The sequence below is a fragment of the Lactuca sativa genome, chromosome 8, assembly GCF_002870075.4.
Source record: "Lactuca sativa cultivar Salinas chromosome 8, Lsat_Salinas_v11, whole genome shotgun sequence".
NCBI classification, from domain to species: Eukaryota; Viridiplantae; Streptophyta; class Magnoliopsida; order Asterales; family Asteraceae; genus Lactuca; species Lactuca sativa.
In genome coordinates, this window is record NC_056630.2 from 203,376,688 (window position 1) to 203,395,076 (window position 18,389).

The window sequence follows — 18,389 nt, forward strand, 5'->3', positions numbered from 1 at the left end:
ATGTTTCTGTTTGCATGATTATCTGTATATGTTGGTTATCTGTCAGTATATTGTGTTGGGTTGAGGTTGTACTGCTTCGTGATACGAGTTATGGACTGGTTGGTATGGCAGACTCGTACTGAGTGCTTGAGGGTGTTGGAGCAATCCAGATATGAGTTGAGGGTCGGGTAGGGCATGTCATACTCATATTGAGGGCTAGGGATGTCAACGGGACCAAACGGGGGCAGAAATAGTTGCCCCCGCTCCCGCCCCCGAAATCAATTGTCACCCCCGCTCCCGGTCCCGCCCCCAGCTCCCCCGTTTACATAGCCCCCAGTCCCGCCCCCGGTTACCTCCATCGCCCCCGGTCCCGCCCCCGTTCCCCCGGTTCCCCTGATTTATAGGCTTAAAATTCGGTTTTTTTTTTTGCTAAACAACTACTTTGGTTTAGGCTAAAAAGCCTATTTTTAATAACTTTAAAAGTTTAAAACATAATCTTTTAGAAACTAAAAAATTAAAAATCCAACATTACAAAACGACAATTCCAACAATCCTAAAAATATAAAATATGACAAATCCAATATTACAAATATAAAATACTTACATATCCAAAAATATATGATCAATTCACTACCGCTTCAATATCCATTAATTGGAAACGGGAAAGTGAAACCTAACCTAAACCTAAAATTAGAAAATCTATTTTGTATATGTATTTTATATTAAATATATATTTTTTACATAAATGTACAGCCGGGACCCCCGCGGGAGTACGGGACGGAAATACCAACTCCCGACCCCGGTCCCGAAAATAAGCAGGGTTTAATTCTACCCCCGCTCCTGCTCCTGGTTTTTTAAAAAATTTAGTCCCGTACGGGATCGGGGTCCCACGGAGGTTTTTGACATCCTTACTGAGGGCTAAGTAGCATTCCAGATACGAGTTGTAGACTGGTTGGTATGCCAGACGTGTACTAAGGGTTGAACATCGGTATTCTAGTACAATGACTGATTGAGTTGGGAGCAAGCCAAACATAAGTTGTGGGCCCCGGGGGCAAGTCAGACTTATGATGTGGGCTCAAGAGTAGGTCAGATATGAGTTATGGGCCTGATAGGCAAGCCAGACTCATAATGTGAGCACAAGGGTAATCCAGTCTTTTAGCTGTGGACCTAATACATGTTATTTATGTGCTACCTGTTTGTTTGTGTGGTGGTATTTTGGAGGAAGTCACTAAGCTTCGTGTTTACAATTTGTTTATGGTTTCAGGTTCTTCATATGATTTGTGGCAATGCGAAGGCATGACCGTACACATCCTCGGTTTTAAAACGAATTGGATCTTAAGAGACTCTGATTTTAAATCATGCTTTAGAGACAATGTTTTGTTAAACACTTTTGTTAATAAATGGATTGTTTTGAAAGGTTTAAATTTGTTGAAATTTTTGTGATGTTACAAATGTACTTCAAAAAATCTATCAAATAGCCTCAACCAAACACAAAGCAATTTTCATTGCTATAATCTTGTTGAATTTTCAAAAATACAATGTTCTAATATAAAAAGAACCAAGTAAAATATTGTAACCGAATACATTTTCCAAAGTAATATGCTTAAATAAGAAACAAACAGTATCAAAATTCATCATCATCTTCCTCGGCTATACATTGTGCAAGTTCTTGCTCTTGCTGTTGTCTCTCCCTCCTCTTCTCCGCACTTTCCTTCTCCTTATGCGAATTAGGCGGAAACCGAAGGGCACGTACAGCCTCATTATGCATATTCAAACAAAAAGCAATTCTAGAATTAAAAGCCATTTGTGGTTCATTTGTCGAGTAAATATCACCCGTTTCCTTAGAAACCATCCACCCGTTTGCATGATCCAACGTGGCATCAATGGCACCATCACGGATCGCTTTTGACACAATGCTCTCAGCATCTGCAATTGGGTTTGGGGAGTCCAAACGGAGCTTCGTTGCCACGTCAGCAAGGGAGATACGCGAGTATGAGATGCTGATGTTGCGGAGCCCGGTTCGTATGACGTTGTGGCGGAGTCTCACGATTAAGTTGTTGGTTCGGTCCGAGGTGAAAGTTGTTGAGAATTTCTCAGCCACTGTTTTGAAGAGGTCCAGATCTCCAATTCTAACTGCCTACAGGTTTACAGGCAAAGTCAAAGTCAAATGTTAGAATTGAGTTAGTTAGTTAGTTAGTTAGTTAGTTACAACTGAACTGGGTTTGTTAGGATGTGAAGTCGGAATTGAGTTGGTTACAACTTAAAATTCAGTTGGAGTTGGTTATGAGGTCGAAGGGCATTCTTTTGTACCATTTTATCGAATTAGACACTGAACTGCTATTTTTTATGGTTATAATAATAACTAGTGGGGATGGCTCACACGTTGTGGTGGGTTTATATTAATCCTATATTTTCAACACCATTTCCATAATGTTGTCTTACACAGGGACTTTCTGTAATATCGTTAGTACACAGGAACCATTTCTGTAAATTCACTATTACATAGGGGACCATTTCTATAGTTTTGTCTTGCAAAGGGAAAAAACTTACAGTAGTTTTATTTTAGGGTTAATCTCAAAAAAGGCCTTATATTTTGTGCTTTTTCCGGATTAAACCTCAAATTTATTTTTTGCCTGAAAAAGACCTTGTATTTTTTCATTTTTTCCGAAAAAGCCCTCAACCTTGCATTTTTTTCCGAAAAAAACCCTCAGCCTTCTAAATGCTTCCAAATAAACCCTCAACTTTTTTAGTTTTTCTCAAAAAAACCCTCACATTATACATTTTTTTTGGCAAAAAATGACTAAAAGAGCCAGATCGGAAAAAATGAATAAATACAAGGTCTTTTTCAGGCAAAAAATAAATTTGAGGTTTAATCCAGAAAAAATACAAAATATAAGGTCTTTTTTGAGATTAACCCTTTATTTTACACATGGACCGTTTCTCTAATTTCACGGACCATTTCTTCTGTAATTTCAAACTTTTTTGAGCACTATGACATTGTTTTTCTAACACAGGGAGTATTTCTGTAACTTTTTCATACTTAAGGACCATTTTATAACTTTTTTACACCGGGACCATTTGTGTAAAAAAACTACAGGGACCAAAATCGTAAATCATGCAAATTAAAAACTACAGGGACCAAAACTGTCATTTAGGCATTTCCTGCAACTTAAGAGGCATATATACTAATAGTGAACTTACATTTGTGAGGTCAAAGTAAGGCCTCAATGCTTTCTCCATGCCTTTTTGCATAAACACAGTTCGTTCAGGGATCTCTCCAAGAAGTAGACGAACAATGATGGCCCACTTGTTGCATTGAACCCGGAAACCAAGGGCAGCTACAGGAGCTTTTCGGGCAGCTTGGAGAAGAGATTCTTTTGCATCTGTGTATTCCAGTTGAATCGTTCTAATTTTACCCAGGTAAAAAAGGTAACGACAAAACTGTAAAAAAAAAAAAAAATAGGAAACAGTTAAAAAAACCATAGCTAAAAAAAAGAGCATTTGAGGTTGTGGAAAATGAAAATTGTTGGAAATTTGAAAAAGAAACTAGGAAATTTATGGCCCCTGAAATGAGTAGCATCCTACCAGTTTTGTAAAAACAAATTGATGAATGAAGAAATGAAGAAATTAATTACCTGTTGATTTGAATGAGCTTCAAAACGTGGTGCCTTTGATCTCAGCTTCTCAGCTTGATCATATAAATTATAATGGAGATAATTGCGAAGTAGCAGGTTCAAAAGTGTTTCCTGCACATAATTCATTTCAAAATTTCATAAAATCACCAGCAATAATAGTTATCATGATGATAAGAATAATAATCATTATAACAATGATGATGATGATAACTACCCCAATCAAAAAAAGTTAAGAAACAAACCTGCCCCAACTCATCATGACGCAATGTTGCAACCCGGTGCAAAGCAAGAAGATTACTGCATGTATATATCATGATCTTATTCAGAAGAGATGATGGATAAAGAATAATTCATCAATAACTAGTTGATACTGATTCATTTTTTTTCCAATTAGTTTTTTGTCTAAATAAAGTGGTATCTGGATAGACAAAATGACATTTAAAAAAGATTTGAGAAAAGGACAGTATATTTGGGGAAAAATGTAAAAAGTTAGGACTTAAATGAGGAAAGCATCTTTTTTCCTTAACTTTCTTTATTAAGTCCTTTCCGCATTAAGTCAAATAAGCTTTACCATATTAAGTTTTTCCCCATTAAGTCAAATAAACTGGATTTTTTCCTTCATCCAAAGAATAAACAATCAACAATAACTTAAATATATGTAGACACAAAAAAAACTTTTTTTCACCCACCCACGAATTTCAGAGAGACTTTCAGTAAGTTCATAGCTAAGAGAGTAGTAGAAGTAGAGTCTGGATGCCAGAACATCAACTGTTCTTCTGTTCAAGTTTTTCAAACGGGCAATGCTTGCTGATGAACAAGACTTAGCCTGAATAAGAGATAAAATAAATAAATAATTAAAAAGGTGAGATGATGCAACATAAAGTAATCTAACCAATCATGTTCACCTCATTGTATTTTTTCTGATCGATCAAGAATATCAGAACAAGCAAGTAGCAGTAGATCTCAATCTCATGAGAGTGCTTTACAGTAGCTTGAGTTCCAGATGATGCAGTGTCAACTTCCATATCATGTTCATCCTCCTTTACAAAACATAAAAACATGTAAAGCAACTACTTAACCTAAGATTCAAGATACTAGATTCTCCTTTGTCCTTATACTAAACTTAGAAAGTATTTTGTTCGTATTCAACTTAAAGGCTACTTGAGGCTTCATTTCCATTGAAAAATGTTATCAACAAATGAAGTGGGAAAGCTATCTGTTCAGCTGTATAATGTTTGAATATGCCTATATTCTACATATAGACAATCATCTTGCTCTTTCCATATCTGCTACTTCATTAACGCAAGAATATATGGCTAAACTGATTGAAATTTGGTGGAAATTAAGATATATAAAACCCAAAAATAACCTACCTTTGGAAGATATGAAACCAAACGAGAGTGTGCTTCGGATCCAGATGCAAGAGTAAAACTAAGAAACGATGAAATCACAGAAGCATTTAACTTCCTCCTCAACGCAATTGTGAGCCTAATAGCTCTCAAAATGCGACGAACTTCACGAGAATAAGCTCCCGTCTCGATCAGTGCCGCAATTTCTTTCAAATCTGAGAGCCAATTTCACGTGATTAACATATTGGAATTCTCAATTCGAAACAATATCTAAAAAATAAAGTTGCGTTCGTTCCTAGAGCGTATAAACGTTTTTTTTAATCAATCGATCGATAACACATAATCGAAATCAAATTCATCAATAAATAAACAATATGATCAATCAATCATAGAGATCAAATTTAGATAGATTCGTACGCTGTAAAACGGAAGGAGCAGTAGATGAAACCGAGTTAGAAGGAGCTGCTGGAACCTGTTGTTCTTTCATTTCAACATCTTGCGTCATTTTTCCTGTAAAATTGCAGTCGAATCACACCATACAGAATCGATAATCACAAATAAACGAATTTTTGGTGCTCAATCGTAAATCTAAATTTACCAGAGGAGGAAAATCGATTGCAATGCTTGATTTGAAACCTGGGATTAGATCAATCGACCGATTAGCAGTCTAGCAAGGGATATAGTAAAGCTTCTTTAGGCCCAAGTTAAGTATTTAGTTCTATTTTTTTTTTAAATGAGTTTTGTTCCATTTTAAAAAAAAAAAAAAAAAATGGTTTTTGTTCCATTTAAAAAAATGGTTTTTTTTACGGAAAATAATTCAACACGGTAATATATTTTTTTGTTTGTTAGTAACTGAAAAAAAAAATCCATATTTAACTATTTATCTTTTTTTTTTTTTTCACAGATCCGGGCTTTATAACCAACTATGTCAGGTTAAGCTGGAAAAAATAACTTAATATGGTAATATATTTTTTAGTTTGTACACATTTAATCATTAATGTCATTGTACACATATAGTCTTTATAACTAGTTTCTTCAGATTTTGTTCATTGCCTTTTATATGGGACAATCATTAACAAGATGTTCTCATATATTGTTTGTCTCTTATTTATATCAGTAACATAATTCATAAATCGGTCAAATAATGTTGGGTCCTAGTTTCTCTAAGTAGAAGATGTCCTCGATTTCAATTTCATTTGTCTCCATAGAAAACAAGATTTATTTGTGATTGTTTCCTCCGATTCGAATTTACATTTCCAAAACAAAAAAAAATACTGATAAAAAATTTAGAGTATTTCCTGATATATACGTCGTATGACTAACAAAATGAAAAATATATTATTCTATTAAGTCATTTTCCTTTTCTTACGGCCAAAATCATTTCCAATAGACATGTAAAACATAAATACCGATAAGAACAGAGATTCAATAGTCCAATGAATTTCTATATTCAACATTAATTTGGCTTCATTTATACGTTAATAATATAATAATAGTTAACATGGTTAAATAAATCTTAAAATGAAAGGAATATATTATTTATTATTAAAATGTTTTTTTAGTGTGTGATCGGAATAAGAACTACATCTAGTGTTAGAAAATTCATTATTATAGTGGTTTGAGTATATTGTGATTGGAATTGGTCTAAAGAACAAATATTTTGTAAATATACGAGAGTTGTAAGTAGGGGTCCAGACGAGCCTATTTGAGCCCGAGTCTAACCAGGCTCGCCTCGAGCTCGTTTATGTTATATGGGGCTTAAGCTCGAGCTTAGATCAATTCGAGCGTTATTATACTAAGTCCGGTTCGAGCTCGTAAGGAATTATACAAGTTTGGCTCGAGCTCGAGCTCGAGCTCAACTCGTGTTTTGTCTAACATGCCTAAATAAGCTTAAGCTTGATTCGAACTTGTTAAGAAGCTTCTTTACTATCCTAAATCCTTAATTCCCCAAATATGTTTTTTATTTTAACCTATAAAATAATAATAAATTATATTATATATAGGTTCGTTTAGGCTCGCGAGCCTAATCAATCTTAGTGACATCTAGGGGCAGACATAGGATTATGTAGTAGTTGTTGTTAGTGGCATATTTTTTTACGTAGTGGCACAATAGTTGGAAAAAACAAAAAATTCGAAAATTTTTATACTACGTCCAAAAGAACAGGGGTCATCAGTGCCACTATGATGCGTGGAAACGCCCTTGGACATAGGCTCAAGCTCGAGCTTGTTTAATAAACGAGCTTAATATTATGCTCGAGCTCGGCTCGGACTCATTTAAAATCGGTTTCGAGCCAAACTTTTAACGAGTCGGTCCCGAATAGTTAATGAGTAGTTTGACTCATTTACACCCCTAGTCGTAGGTCACGCTTTGTACCAAGAGTTTAATCGGTCTATTTGTGATATACTATGTATTTTTAAGTTTAAGTTTTACACTTTGTCATATATCTTTTTTATGTTGGTGGAAAACACATAATGAATGCATTTGGGTTACGTTATATTAAGATAAAGAGGCCATACAAAAATATATAACATTCATAGCATGAACAAAAGATGTAAAAAGTAGTAAAAAATAGTTTTATAAAATCAAATTCTTAAAAAATAAAATTTTATAAGAAGATTCACTCAAAAAAACAAAGGAAGTTTACGTTTAAAACAAAGTGAAAGTTGAACCTATGTGAAAACAAAATGGGGAAAATTTGTAGAAACTACTTGTACAAAATTTTGAGAAAAAAAAATTCCAACATTGAAAGTTTGTTTAGATTTGTTAAACACCCATTAAATTTTACTATAACTTGATGTGTCCTTATCAATAGGACCAACATTTTGGTAAATTTAATATAGTTGATTTTGTCAAACACCCATTGAAAGTTTGTTTAGATTTGTTAAAACACCCATTAAACTCACATGAGCCGTTCAAAAACTATTGCGTAAGCTTTGGGGGTAAGATTTTGATGTAAGCCTAATAGTCTCAGTTATTACTTGATCTTTTGAGGGTGGCGGTAATAGAGGTGTGAGAAGGAAAACACCATTGTATTTGTGCCCAGTAAGAGGCACAAGGTCTCACTTAACCAAATTTGGAGTGACCTTTAGTGCAACAAAATACAATCATAGGGCTGAGACTGAAAAAAAAAAAAAAAATTGGACTTTTAGTGCAATAATGTTGCAACACATGATGACCACCCATACGGCCATACCAAAGTAACAAACACATGACCATTTCTGTAATTTACTCTAAAAGTTAATAGTATACAATCACATTAAACAATTTGATTTAATTATATAGTTAAAATATATTGATTAAAGATTGTAGATGTTTAGTAATGTTAAATTAGTTATTTTACTATTAAATTAAAATAATATATTACACGCCGATTCAGTTCAACATCGTACCATAATTTGCAATAAAATTGTTATCACAACAAAACTTGTTTTTTGAAAGTAAACATACCTCATGATACGCCACAAGCACTACCATGTAACTCAAACACCAAACATGGTTTCTTGTAAAACCAAAAAGTGAACTTTTTTTGGGGGAAAAAGGGAATCCCCTTGGCAAAATAAGGATTTTAACCATTTCATTTGCACCAATTCACAAATTCCTCTAGTATTCAATGAAAGGACGTTCTTTTCTTTTAAACAAAGGAACTACACACACCATCAATAACTACATCTAACTCACGTTCATATCAAAAACCGCATAATGTTTTCTTTAATTCATTTGCCGAAGACCCAACTGTAAAAACGACCCCTCTCCTTTGCATCTTGCTAAAAGGCTACAACAAAATAATTTCAACATCAAATCCTCACATACTAGTGATTAGTTATGGAAACGTTTTCAACACCATAAACTTTTAAATATCTCGACATATTCAACATAAAACTATGAGTTTAATAACTTAATTATCAAAAATAAAAAAACGAGAAATGTATAAAGTGCATTAAGAATCATACTACATGAATAATAGAATATTATACATCAAAGTTTTTCCTTAAAATGATAAAAGAAAAAACACAAATGCCTGCAATTGCTCAAAATACCAAACAATGTTCTTGTACACACTTTAGAAACCACATCTAAATTACAACGAAAAACAGCTTTAAAATTTTTCAATCACCTAGATGCTGTCCGGAAATTTGCCCTCATAGTTTTGTGGCACCTTTATCAAAGATTATAAACATTTGGTTAGTAATGGGCTTTAATACCCATAATAGAAACACACTTATAATTTTATCTATAATAGCAACAAACTTGCATTTCATTAATGATAATAGCAAATATATAACCTGAAACTTGTAAAATACTTGGTGTTTCTGTTTCATGTCACAATTATATTATTATACTTGATATAAATGTATCAATTTTGTTGCTAATATGTGTAAAAAAAACAAAACTAAGTTATGTGTACAAGGTACATTATTGAGCCAAATTGGTTGAAATTTTTTTGACAAGTTGAATAGATTGGATAAAAAAAAAAGCGTAGCTTGTTTGTATAAATAAGTATGTTATGTTTTTCTTTATTTTTGTATTTAGCAGTAATATCAAAAGCAGGAAAATGGGAAAATGTTTTTTTAAGTGTTGAAAAGAAGTATAATATGGTTTAATCATTACAAAAAAAAATACTTGAGAGGTTAAAAATCAAGAAAAGTACATATAATATAAATATTATAGGTGTGTTTTTTTCTGTATTTTAGCCTTGATTGAAAAAAAAAAAAAAAAAAAAAAAAGGAGAGTGATAAGTGGAGAAAATGAAATACCATAAAGGTAGCAGTGATCATCTTTCCAGCAAACCATCTTCCATGAAGAGCTTGCTGAGCAGCTACAGCAGATTGACTATTCTCAAAACGTAAATACACAAATCCAGCACTCTCCCTGTTCATGTTCATCAATAACACCAATCAACAAAAGTATTAGATGATGATGATAATGATGATGATGATGATGATGATGATGATGATAAGAAAACACAATCATCTTCAGTTTTATTAGGCATGCATGATAAAAAGAAGGGTTAAATGCAAGAAATAGCAATGTACTTTCATTGGTTTGTTATAGCAAAGTCATCTTAATACAATGCTATGAATAGGTAGATTTTGCAAACTATATGATACAGATTCAAAATTGTTGGGCTTTGATATAAATAAACTAGGAATATTACATGCGCATTCTAGAAGGGGCAGAAGGGCAAAAATGGAAAGTGGCTTGAAAGTTAGTTAGAGAGAGAGAGAGAGTAGAATAAAGAGGGAAGAGCAACTTCATTTTGGGGATGTCGATTAGTATTGTTCAATGTTCTTGGCTTTAGCATTTAGCTAGTGAGAGAGGGAGATTCCCTGGGATTGTTTGAGGGTCTTGCTTCATTCAATATAGTTTGTAATTCATTTCATTAGAATATTAGATTTAATGATATCATCTTCTTCTTCTCTGATTCTTCCTGTTTCTCTTTAGTTTCATTATCTATTGATTTCTGTTTCTCATCACTATAATATCCTAACAAGAAATAAATTGAAAGTAGAATGCTATAACTGAGTAGAAATGCCTTAAGACAAAAAAAAATAGTGAAAGTACACTGCTATTTGTTGCATTTAGCAGTAAAGACTAACAAGAAACTTACTTCTCGACATAAATATGTCTTAGCTTTCCGTATTTTGCGCATTCAGATTGAACGTCATCCTTGATATCAAGATCAAAATCTGGCTCATCCTGAAAATAAACAGAAAACCATTAAATTTTTATCATTATATATTAATATAATATATATTATGGTTAAAATTAAAATACCTCTAACTCAGGATCAAACATGTTTTTCAGCAACAGACATTCACTGGGGATACCAATGCTCTCTATGGGTGGAACAGGAACAGGTGGGAGTGGGAGTTGGAGTGGCACAGCACCAGGCATCGATGCAAGCCCAGAAAAAGGAACGCCAGCTGGCGCTAGGCCTGTGCTATTATTGGCCGGGATGCCAAGTGCACTGTACATATACATAAGTGTTAAGTGAAAGAAATAGCAATGTACTTCGAAAATCTACATAATAAAAGTGAAGTGTTATAATTAGGTAGATTTTTCAAGATGCTCAAAAAAGCAAAAGTACAATGTTGTAATAGAAATAAACAGATAAAAAAAGTACATTGCCATTTTCATTGCTATATAGGGTAGATTTTGTAGAGGTAAAATGTTCCAATAAGAAAACTAAATGACACTACATTGCTATAATTAATTAGATTTTACAAAGTACTGTCGTAATGGAAGTAGCATGTTATAACACACAAATAAGTGAAAGTAATTTGTTATTTTTTGCAATTATCCTTGATATATAACATAAAGTTATGATGGAAAGTGTATTGCACCTTGTTGTGTTTCCACTACGATCCAACTTCTGCATGAGAAGTGCTCGAGAACGTGCATTCAAAGACTGAAAATAAACGGATACAAGTTGAAAAGATAAAAAGGACCTGATAATCATATTTAAAAACCATATGAGAAAATAAAAACTGTGTGAAAATCCATGATATAAACAATTTCTTTATTAATAAAAAATGTACGTTTATAAATTCCAACAAGGCAAAGAAGGGGTGCTAATACTAACCAGGCCACCTCCTTCGTCATCATCAAAATCACCAGGATTTACACCCATTTCTTGCATTCCAGATTGATCAGTAATGGCAGACACCTGTAAATTAGTAGATTATTAATACTGTTTGAAACAATTTTAGAGAAAATGACAGCAGATTTGGCGAAATGTAAAGAAAAAAATTATTCAAGGCAAACTTGTAAAAAGTTGGCACGTTTTCTGCAAAGGTGTTCATTCTGCATCATGTCAAAAAGAAACATCTACATATAGCTTACATGATTAAGTGCATGCTTCTTTTTGACTTGATAGACTTAATATTTATTTTTTAACTTATTAAATAGTGTGTCAAATTTAAATTGTTATTGATATTGTGTCCAACTTAAGTTACTAATCATGTTGTGATAATAAATAATTGTAACTGTATATCATTATTTACATCAAATAACCAGCCATTTACAATTTCAGTTTGTAAAAGTTCTTGATTAAACAGTCGGTTCTTGTTCAGCATCACTTCCAAACAGAAAGGGTAAAATGGTCATTCACTAACATCCAGACAATTAATCTTAACACAGTCATATGAGAAATTTGTACCTTCATCATTCGACCTGCAATCTCCAATTGACCATTTAAACTCTGTGCAGCTCTAGCATCTTCAAGACGTGCAAACTGAACAGCAACACAAAATATAAGTCATGTTCTTATTAACCCTTTCAATCAATATATTAAAAAAAAAAAAAAAAAAAAAAAAAAAAAAAAAACACACACACACACACACAGCATCTAAAATCTATATATATATATGGTTAAAGTAAACTCACCTGAATAAAACCAAAACCTTTACAATTTCCAGTCTCATCAGTAGGCAATTGCACCAGCTCTACAACACCAAATGATTCAAATACCTGACAAGAAAACAAAGTCAGATCATCAACATATTTAATTAATAAAAAAAAAAACATTTTAGTATTTTACATCTTGTGATATCTGGAATTTCTAAAAAAAAAAAAAGATGGAGATACCTGGCGAAGTTGATCTTCTTTCATGTTGTAATGAAGATTGCCAACATATAACTTTCTAGCCCCCCCTGCGTATGCTGCACCGCCTGCAACCCCAGCAGCTGTTGCAGTGGACTGCACAAGATTCTTTTCAGCTTCTGATGGTTTGACCATGACGGGTTGACCAAGAAGAGGTTGACCAGATAGTGCTATTGCCATAGGGACAGACATTGCATCATAAAACTCAATGTACCTGAAAATGTAAAGAGTAGAATATAACGTTTCATGAAAGAATTGAGAAACTGGACAAAGGGTATTATTGTAATTTGTAAAGCAGAAAACCATACCCAACCCCTTTTGAGCGCCTTGAGTTTCGGTCCATAATAAGACGTACATCTCGAACCTGAAATCACAAATTATCGTATTACAGTTATTGCGTTTTTGAAATTTTCACATTTAGACATTGTGTTTTGAAATTTTTATATGCTTTTTTATTCTTATTAGGGCATTATACTTTGACAAATCTAACCAATTATAGCAGTGAATATAGCTTTGTATTAAACTGACATTGCTATAATGGGGTAGTTACTTTTTTCAAAATACAATATTGTGATAGGATGGAATGAATTAAAGTACTTTGCTATTTCTTGCAATTTAATTTAATATAAAAGAAAACCAAGTATCAAAAAAAGGAAGAGAAGAGGTTCCAGAATTGACCTTGCCAGCCCTTGAGAAGAACTCATAAACATCTCTTTCATCAGCCTTGAGAGATATCTGTAATTTTATTGGGAATGTGAAATGAACCACATAAGAGTTGATGTTAGGGGGCAAAACAGTCATTTAATAAGATCAAAATGAGTCATGTTATATTACCTGATATGCAAAGACAGTGCGCTGATCTCTTTCAGGATCAACCTCCGGCTCGACTGCTCCTTCCTTTTTGTCTTTATATCGCCTGAAAAACAACATTTCAAATTCATCCTTAATTCATTATTTGCAAGCATTTATAATGCAAGAACTATTCTTCAATTTGTGTAAACCACATATTAAGTTCTTTGTTTGCATATTCAAAAGCGACCTGGAGAAGAAAGTAATAGTTAAACGCAACAGAATAGGCATACACCACTATGTAACTCAATTCGATTTTGAGGTGACAATAAAAGATAGGTTTTGTACCTTTTCTAATGAACCTAAGCTTACTTGATTGAACATCAGTGGATATAAGGGTGACATGATAATATTAGTGTTTGAACCTGCTAACAGCTTTCATTTCATGATTAGACATTTCCAAAGGGCAGCAAGAGACTTGCATCACACAGTAATACAAATAATATAAAACTAAAGCCACAAAGGGTATCCTAATCTCCATACAACAGCAATCAAAGAACAACTGGTATGAAGTATATCATGATTTGAAGCCCAAATGGAGATACATGAAATTTTTTAAGCATAAAATAACACCTTCATAACTTACAAGAATAAAGCAACAATAGTGTTTGGGATCTATGGTGTTGATAACCATTTGGTTCATAGAATCTACTTGGAAGGAATGGAATATGTCAAAGGAATTAGAATCTAAAAGAATTGGAATTCATCAAGTGGTTGGTTGGATGAAAATGGAATGGAATTCAATCACAATCCTTTGTTATTTTCTTTTTAATTTGTAAATCAATCAAGGAAACTGGAATGTAAATTATGTTAAAGGAAGAATGTGTTTGCATTTTGATGGGTTTGTGAGGAAAATTTGGTTTTGGTCATTTAATGAAAAATAAAATAGAACTCAATCCCTACCAACCACCCCAAGAAATGACAACACCTCTCAAACTTGGACTTGTGAAGAAATATCCTGGAATATAACTCCCTTGGTTTAGCAAACAGAAAACCCACAATGGAATTCAAGATTCCAATTCCTTCAGTTTCCCATTGAATCTATGAACCAAACACACCCTAAACTACTAATAGACTTGTGTTGCTAAATACTATAACTGTAACTCACTTTATTTATGTGATTCTAGGACAGGAAATATAGGATTAAATAACCAAATCTATAGCACCTATGATTCGTTCACATATATAAAAACAAATTGTTAAAGAAAACAATGGAATGGGGAAAAAAGAAAAAAAAGAGGAAAACAAATCTTTCATGGTCCTGACAACATGGACAATCAGTAACAAAATGCACAGGCAAGTCAAGGCAAAACTTAGATAAAGAAAGATGAAGTGGCACATGAGCTATTGGTGGTATTAGACCTGAAATGTAATAATAATAATTATATGTAGTATATATATAACACATGGCAATATAATATCCTGCAAAAAAAACGGCTCTTGTAGACAAGTGAACTGATATCCAAAAGCAAAGCCTCTGTAAAGCAAATCCCACTACTCCCATAACAGCATTTCTGCAACAGAACAGATACGAATAAGATGATGCTACTGGAAAGGTGGAGGATAATGAAAATCATAACATGACATCATCATCACCCTGCCAAAAGGCCCCACCAACTTCAAAGTTCAAACCCCCAATCTTGCAATTTCAATCTTTTATACGGATTTGTAAAAGCCTAAACCCGAGTCCATGAGTCTGGCTTAGAACCCAGAATGACCATCTGAGGATTGCTCTACCACATCTGCGAGTTCCCAGAATCTAGGGTTTAATATTCTATTCTCAAAACATATGTTCAATATTCATAATCTATGTTTCCACTAGCAGAAACACACCATTAAGCAACCCACGAATGCACGTACAAGGAAATAAAGATTCCCTTCCCAAACAACAAAAGAAGCTGCAATTAAAATAGGGAGGAATATTGCTAATATTGAACTAATCATCATGTCTTGACTTAAGGAGGTTAGAAGAGATGCAAGGGTAAACAGGTAAATAGTGAAAGCAGAGATACTTGCCACAACGCATAAAGCACATACTATCAATACAAGAAGAAAGTAAAGAGAGAACAAGAACATAAAAAAAATACCTGCTTTCACGATCACGATCAGGTTCTCTAATTTCCCTTTCTTTTTCTTTTTCTTTTTCTCTTTCTTTATCTTTGACCTCTCTATCACGGCTCTTTTCCCTGTCCCTTTCACTCCCATGTCTTTCTGATCGGCTTCCACTTCGATGTGGTCTTTCATGTTCTTTCTCTTTCTCTTGATCTCTCTCTTCCCTTTCTTTCTCAGGCTCACGTCCATGCTCCCTTTTTACCCTCACTCTGTCCCTCTCCCTATCCCTGTCACCACCTCTGTCTCTTTCTCTTTCTCTTTCTCTATCTTTATCTCTACCCTTTCCATTTCTGTCCTCCCTGCTCCTATCTTTATCCCTATCTCTGTCTCGTGTTTCACGGGTACCCCTTTGTTTGTCTCTATCACTCCTATCCCCATCTTTTGGAGATGAACGATGGTGAGAAGAGCCTCTTTCTTTCTCACGTTCACGGGAATCTTCACCTGATTTTGCACGTTTTGACCTACGATCATCACTGCTTTTCTCACTTCTATGCCTAGAGCTTCGGCTTCGATCTTTATCTTCATTTTTACCACTTTCTTCACCACCATTAGCTCTTTGATCCGACTTTGGTGGTTCGGGATTTTCCACCATTTTTTCCAAGTAATCATACTCATCAAAATCCATTGTAAAGTCAGCTAATAGTTCCCAAAACTGCATGGAAAAGAAACCCATAAGGACATAGCACATTTAAGATCTTCCGATTACAAAGGGGGTTCTTAAAATTAGTATTATAAGGGGATTGTCACCTTAAGATGGTTAAAAGCAATTTCAGTAAACTAAGGTCGTTCAAGAACTTTTGTCATTACTATTTGTAGTTTCTTGTAATTGCAGTTTCTAGTAATCCATAAGTTGAATACTAAACTTTCCAGAGATAAAAACAATCGCTAATAAGAGCCTAAAAACAATCTGACAGCCTTCTTTGGACAGCTCCAACTCCATTTTTGTTAAAATTAAGTAAGCCACCATTAATTTAAGAAACTGAACTTCTAACTTCTAAGAGATTATAGCTCATCAGTTTATGTTACGCTGTTTTATCAATTTAGGCACTTACAGGTTTATGCATTAATTAAACAAATTGCTTACATGAACTGGTCCAAAAATCAGTAAAAAGTGAAACACGGAGGTATATATATGTTGTATAAATGCACTTCGTTGCATAAATTGATAAGTCACTGATTAACCCTATTCTGTTATTTGTAGTATTTATTTCAAGGGGTTAATCTAAAAATAACTGTCGCTCACAAATTAACGTTGATTCCAACTTTGAAGTCAAAAATGTTCATTTCAACCTGACACATCCAATACTATCTATTCATATTAATTCAAAACAAATTAATAACTATACAATCAAACTTCTTAGTTAGCAAAAAACAATTCTAAGCACCAGAAGCAGATATAACACAGTGTTTAATCACAAACCACATAGATACCATCACATTTCTCAGCGTTGCGAATTTCAATGCGGATAAATTCGATTTTGCTTAACCCTAAATTAAGTGAATATCTAAGAGTGGTCATAAATAAACATTGAAGCAATCAACATATGCCAAAATTAGGTCTGTGGATGGAATTTCGGTAATTTTAGGGGTACCTGAGCAACGTATTGAAGACCGCCGTGGAGAAGAGGTGACTGCGGATTGAAACCGTCTGGTTGTTGGAAAGAGTGGAAGTGTTTTCTCGAAGGCCGACACTCCTCAAAAAATCGCTGCGACTTTAACAGCATTCTCCCGTAGGTGGGCCGGTCTGAACGGTATGTAATATTAGACTGGGCCCAATTGACTCAAAATCTAGGTAAGAGTAGAGTCGACCGTAGAGGGGCAAATTGGTCTGTTTTCCGGCCCAACCATTTTTATCCAAACCGGTTCGGACCATGCTTATCTTTTTGAACATGCTGATTGGTTGAGTTCTTGAGGATAGCGTCAATGGACCAGTTACAAATACGGGTTTTATGCCCGATTTGCACCGGTCAAAAAACCTTGACATATGCAAGCCCTTATCAATAGTTATGTATATTTTCAACAATTTACAACTTATGTTTGACAGATATTATCAAGACACATTCCAACGAAGATATGAAGAACTAAGTCGGTCTATCCTTAGAATAGATCTTATAAAAATGTGGGACTGTCCCATTTGCTAAAATCCAAAATGCATAAAGTTTTTTTTTTTTAATCTTGAAGGTGGGTGGCATAAATGTGTTATGTATGTTATGTTATACACGACTTATCGTATTCGTGTATTGGCATATCAGCGCTTTAAATAAATCTACGATCCTGTTTATAGACATCTTTCCAGGTTTAAACATATATTTTTTGTTGAATGGGTCGCAAATATTGTTTGATTTGCAAAAAAAAAAAAAAAAAAAAATTGGTCTTTTCCTGTAAGATATGTCTTTCCCACAAAGCCCCAAACCATATTGTTCTGGCTGAATGAGTCGAAAAGACAATTGTGCCTCAAACCTCGCATCTTTCTTTGTTCTCTTTCATCAGATATCATCGCCTCCTCACCACGCTCCATACTTCGTCACTGGCCAGCCTCCCCCGTCGGAGCGCCACTATAGCCACCAACTCCGCTCACAGGAAACCATCTCATGTGTTTTTTTTCTGATTTGTTTTCTTCTGATTAGAGGGTACCATACGTGAACCTTCATATGTTTCATATTATTTGTTTTCTTCGAGCCTTCTTGGTTGTTGATAAAGATGCATGGACTTGATCTTGCATCTTCGTCTGTTGTTAAGTTTCCAACTCCAGCTCTCTTCCCCTCTGCCTCCACCAAAGTGGAGAGAGTCTTATGACTCGAGATACGCATGTGCTCCCATATCTCCGTCCTCAACATGTCATGGTAGCGATCCATCATCATC

General features: G+C 34.2%; 2 protein-coding genes across 2 annotated transcripts; both read right to left on the reverse strand.

Annotated features, from left to right (window-relative positions):
• Nucleotides 1–1,466: 1,466 nt before the first annotated feature.
• On the reverse strand, nt 1,467–5,698 carry LOC111895412 (probable 26S proteasome non-ATPase regulatory subunit 3). The gene is made up of 9 exons (XM_023891496.3): nt 5,562–5,698; nt 5,381–5,473; nt 4,988–5,178; nt 4,520–4,654; nt 4,304–4,440; nt 3,857–3,911; nt 3,615–3,725; nt 3,181–3,420; nt 1,467–2,116 (listed from the first exon to the last, which is right to left on the reverse strand). Exons 2-9 carry the CDS (start codon nt 5,466–5,468, stop codon nt 1,604–1,606), a joined length of 1,470 nt encoding a protein of 489 aa, XP_023747264.1. The 5' UTR covers nt 5,469–5,473; nt 5,562–5,698; the 3' UTR covers nt 1,467–1,603.
• Nucleotides 5,699–8,888: 3,190 nt separating this feature from the next.
• On the reverse strand, nt 8,889–17,277 carry LOC111895411 (uncharacterized). Its single transcript, XM_023891495.2, has 14 exons — nt 17,120–17,277; nt 15,503–16,179; nt 13,401–13,482; nt 13,245–13,301; nt 12,875–12,930; nt 12,552–12,780; nt 12,351–12,434; nt 12,124–12,198; nt 11,548–11,631; nt 11,309–11,373; nt 10,740–10,932; nt 10,573–10,661; nt 9,719–9,833; nt 8,889–9,120 (listed from the first exon to the last, which is right to left on the reverse strand). Exons 1-14 carry the CDS (start codon nt 17,249–17,251, stop codon nt 9,079–9,081), a joined length of 1,980 nt encoding a protein of 659 aa, XP_023747263.1. The 5' UTR covers nt 17,252–17,277; the 3' UTR covers nt 8,889–9,078.
• Between the last annotated feature and the right edge of the window lie 1,112 nt (nt 17,278–18,389).

Coding starts and splice junctions, on each gene's coding strand:
- LOC111895411 (XM_023891495.2), bottom strand. CDS start 17,251: ATGCTGTTAAAGTCGCAGCGATTTTTTGAGGAGTGTCGGCCTTCGAGA. Junction 16,180..17,119: donor GTCTTCAATACGTTGCTCAG/GTACCCCTAAAA, acceptor TTTTCCATGCAG/TTTTGGGAACTATTAGCTGA. Junction 12,931..13,244: donor TCTTCTCAAGGGCTGGCAAG/GTCAATTCTGGA, acceptor TTGTGATTTCAG/GTTCGAGATGTACGTCTTAT.
- LOC111895412 (XM_023891496.3), bottom strand. CDS start 5,468: ATGACGCAAGATGTTGAAATGAAAGAACAACAGGTTCCAGCAGCTCCT. Junction 3,912..4,303: donor AGTCTCTCTGAAATTCGTGG/GTGGGTGAAAAA, acceptor ATATACATGCAG/TAATCTTCTTGCTTTGCACC. Junction 3,726..3,856: donor GTCATGATGAGTTGGGGCAG/GTTTGTTTCTTA, acceptor AATTATGTGCAG/GAAACACTTTTGAACCTGCT.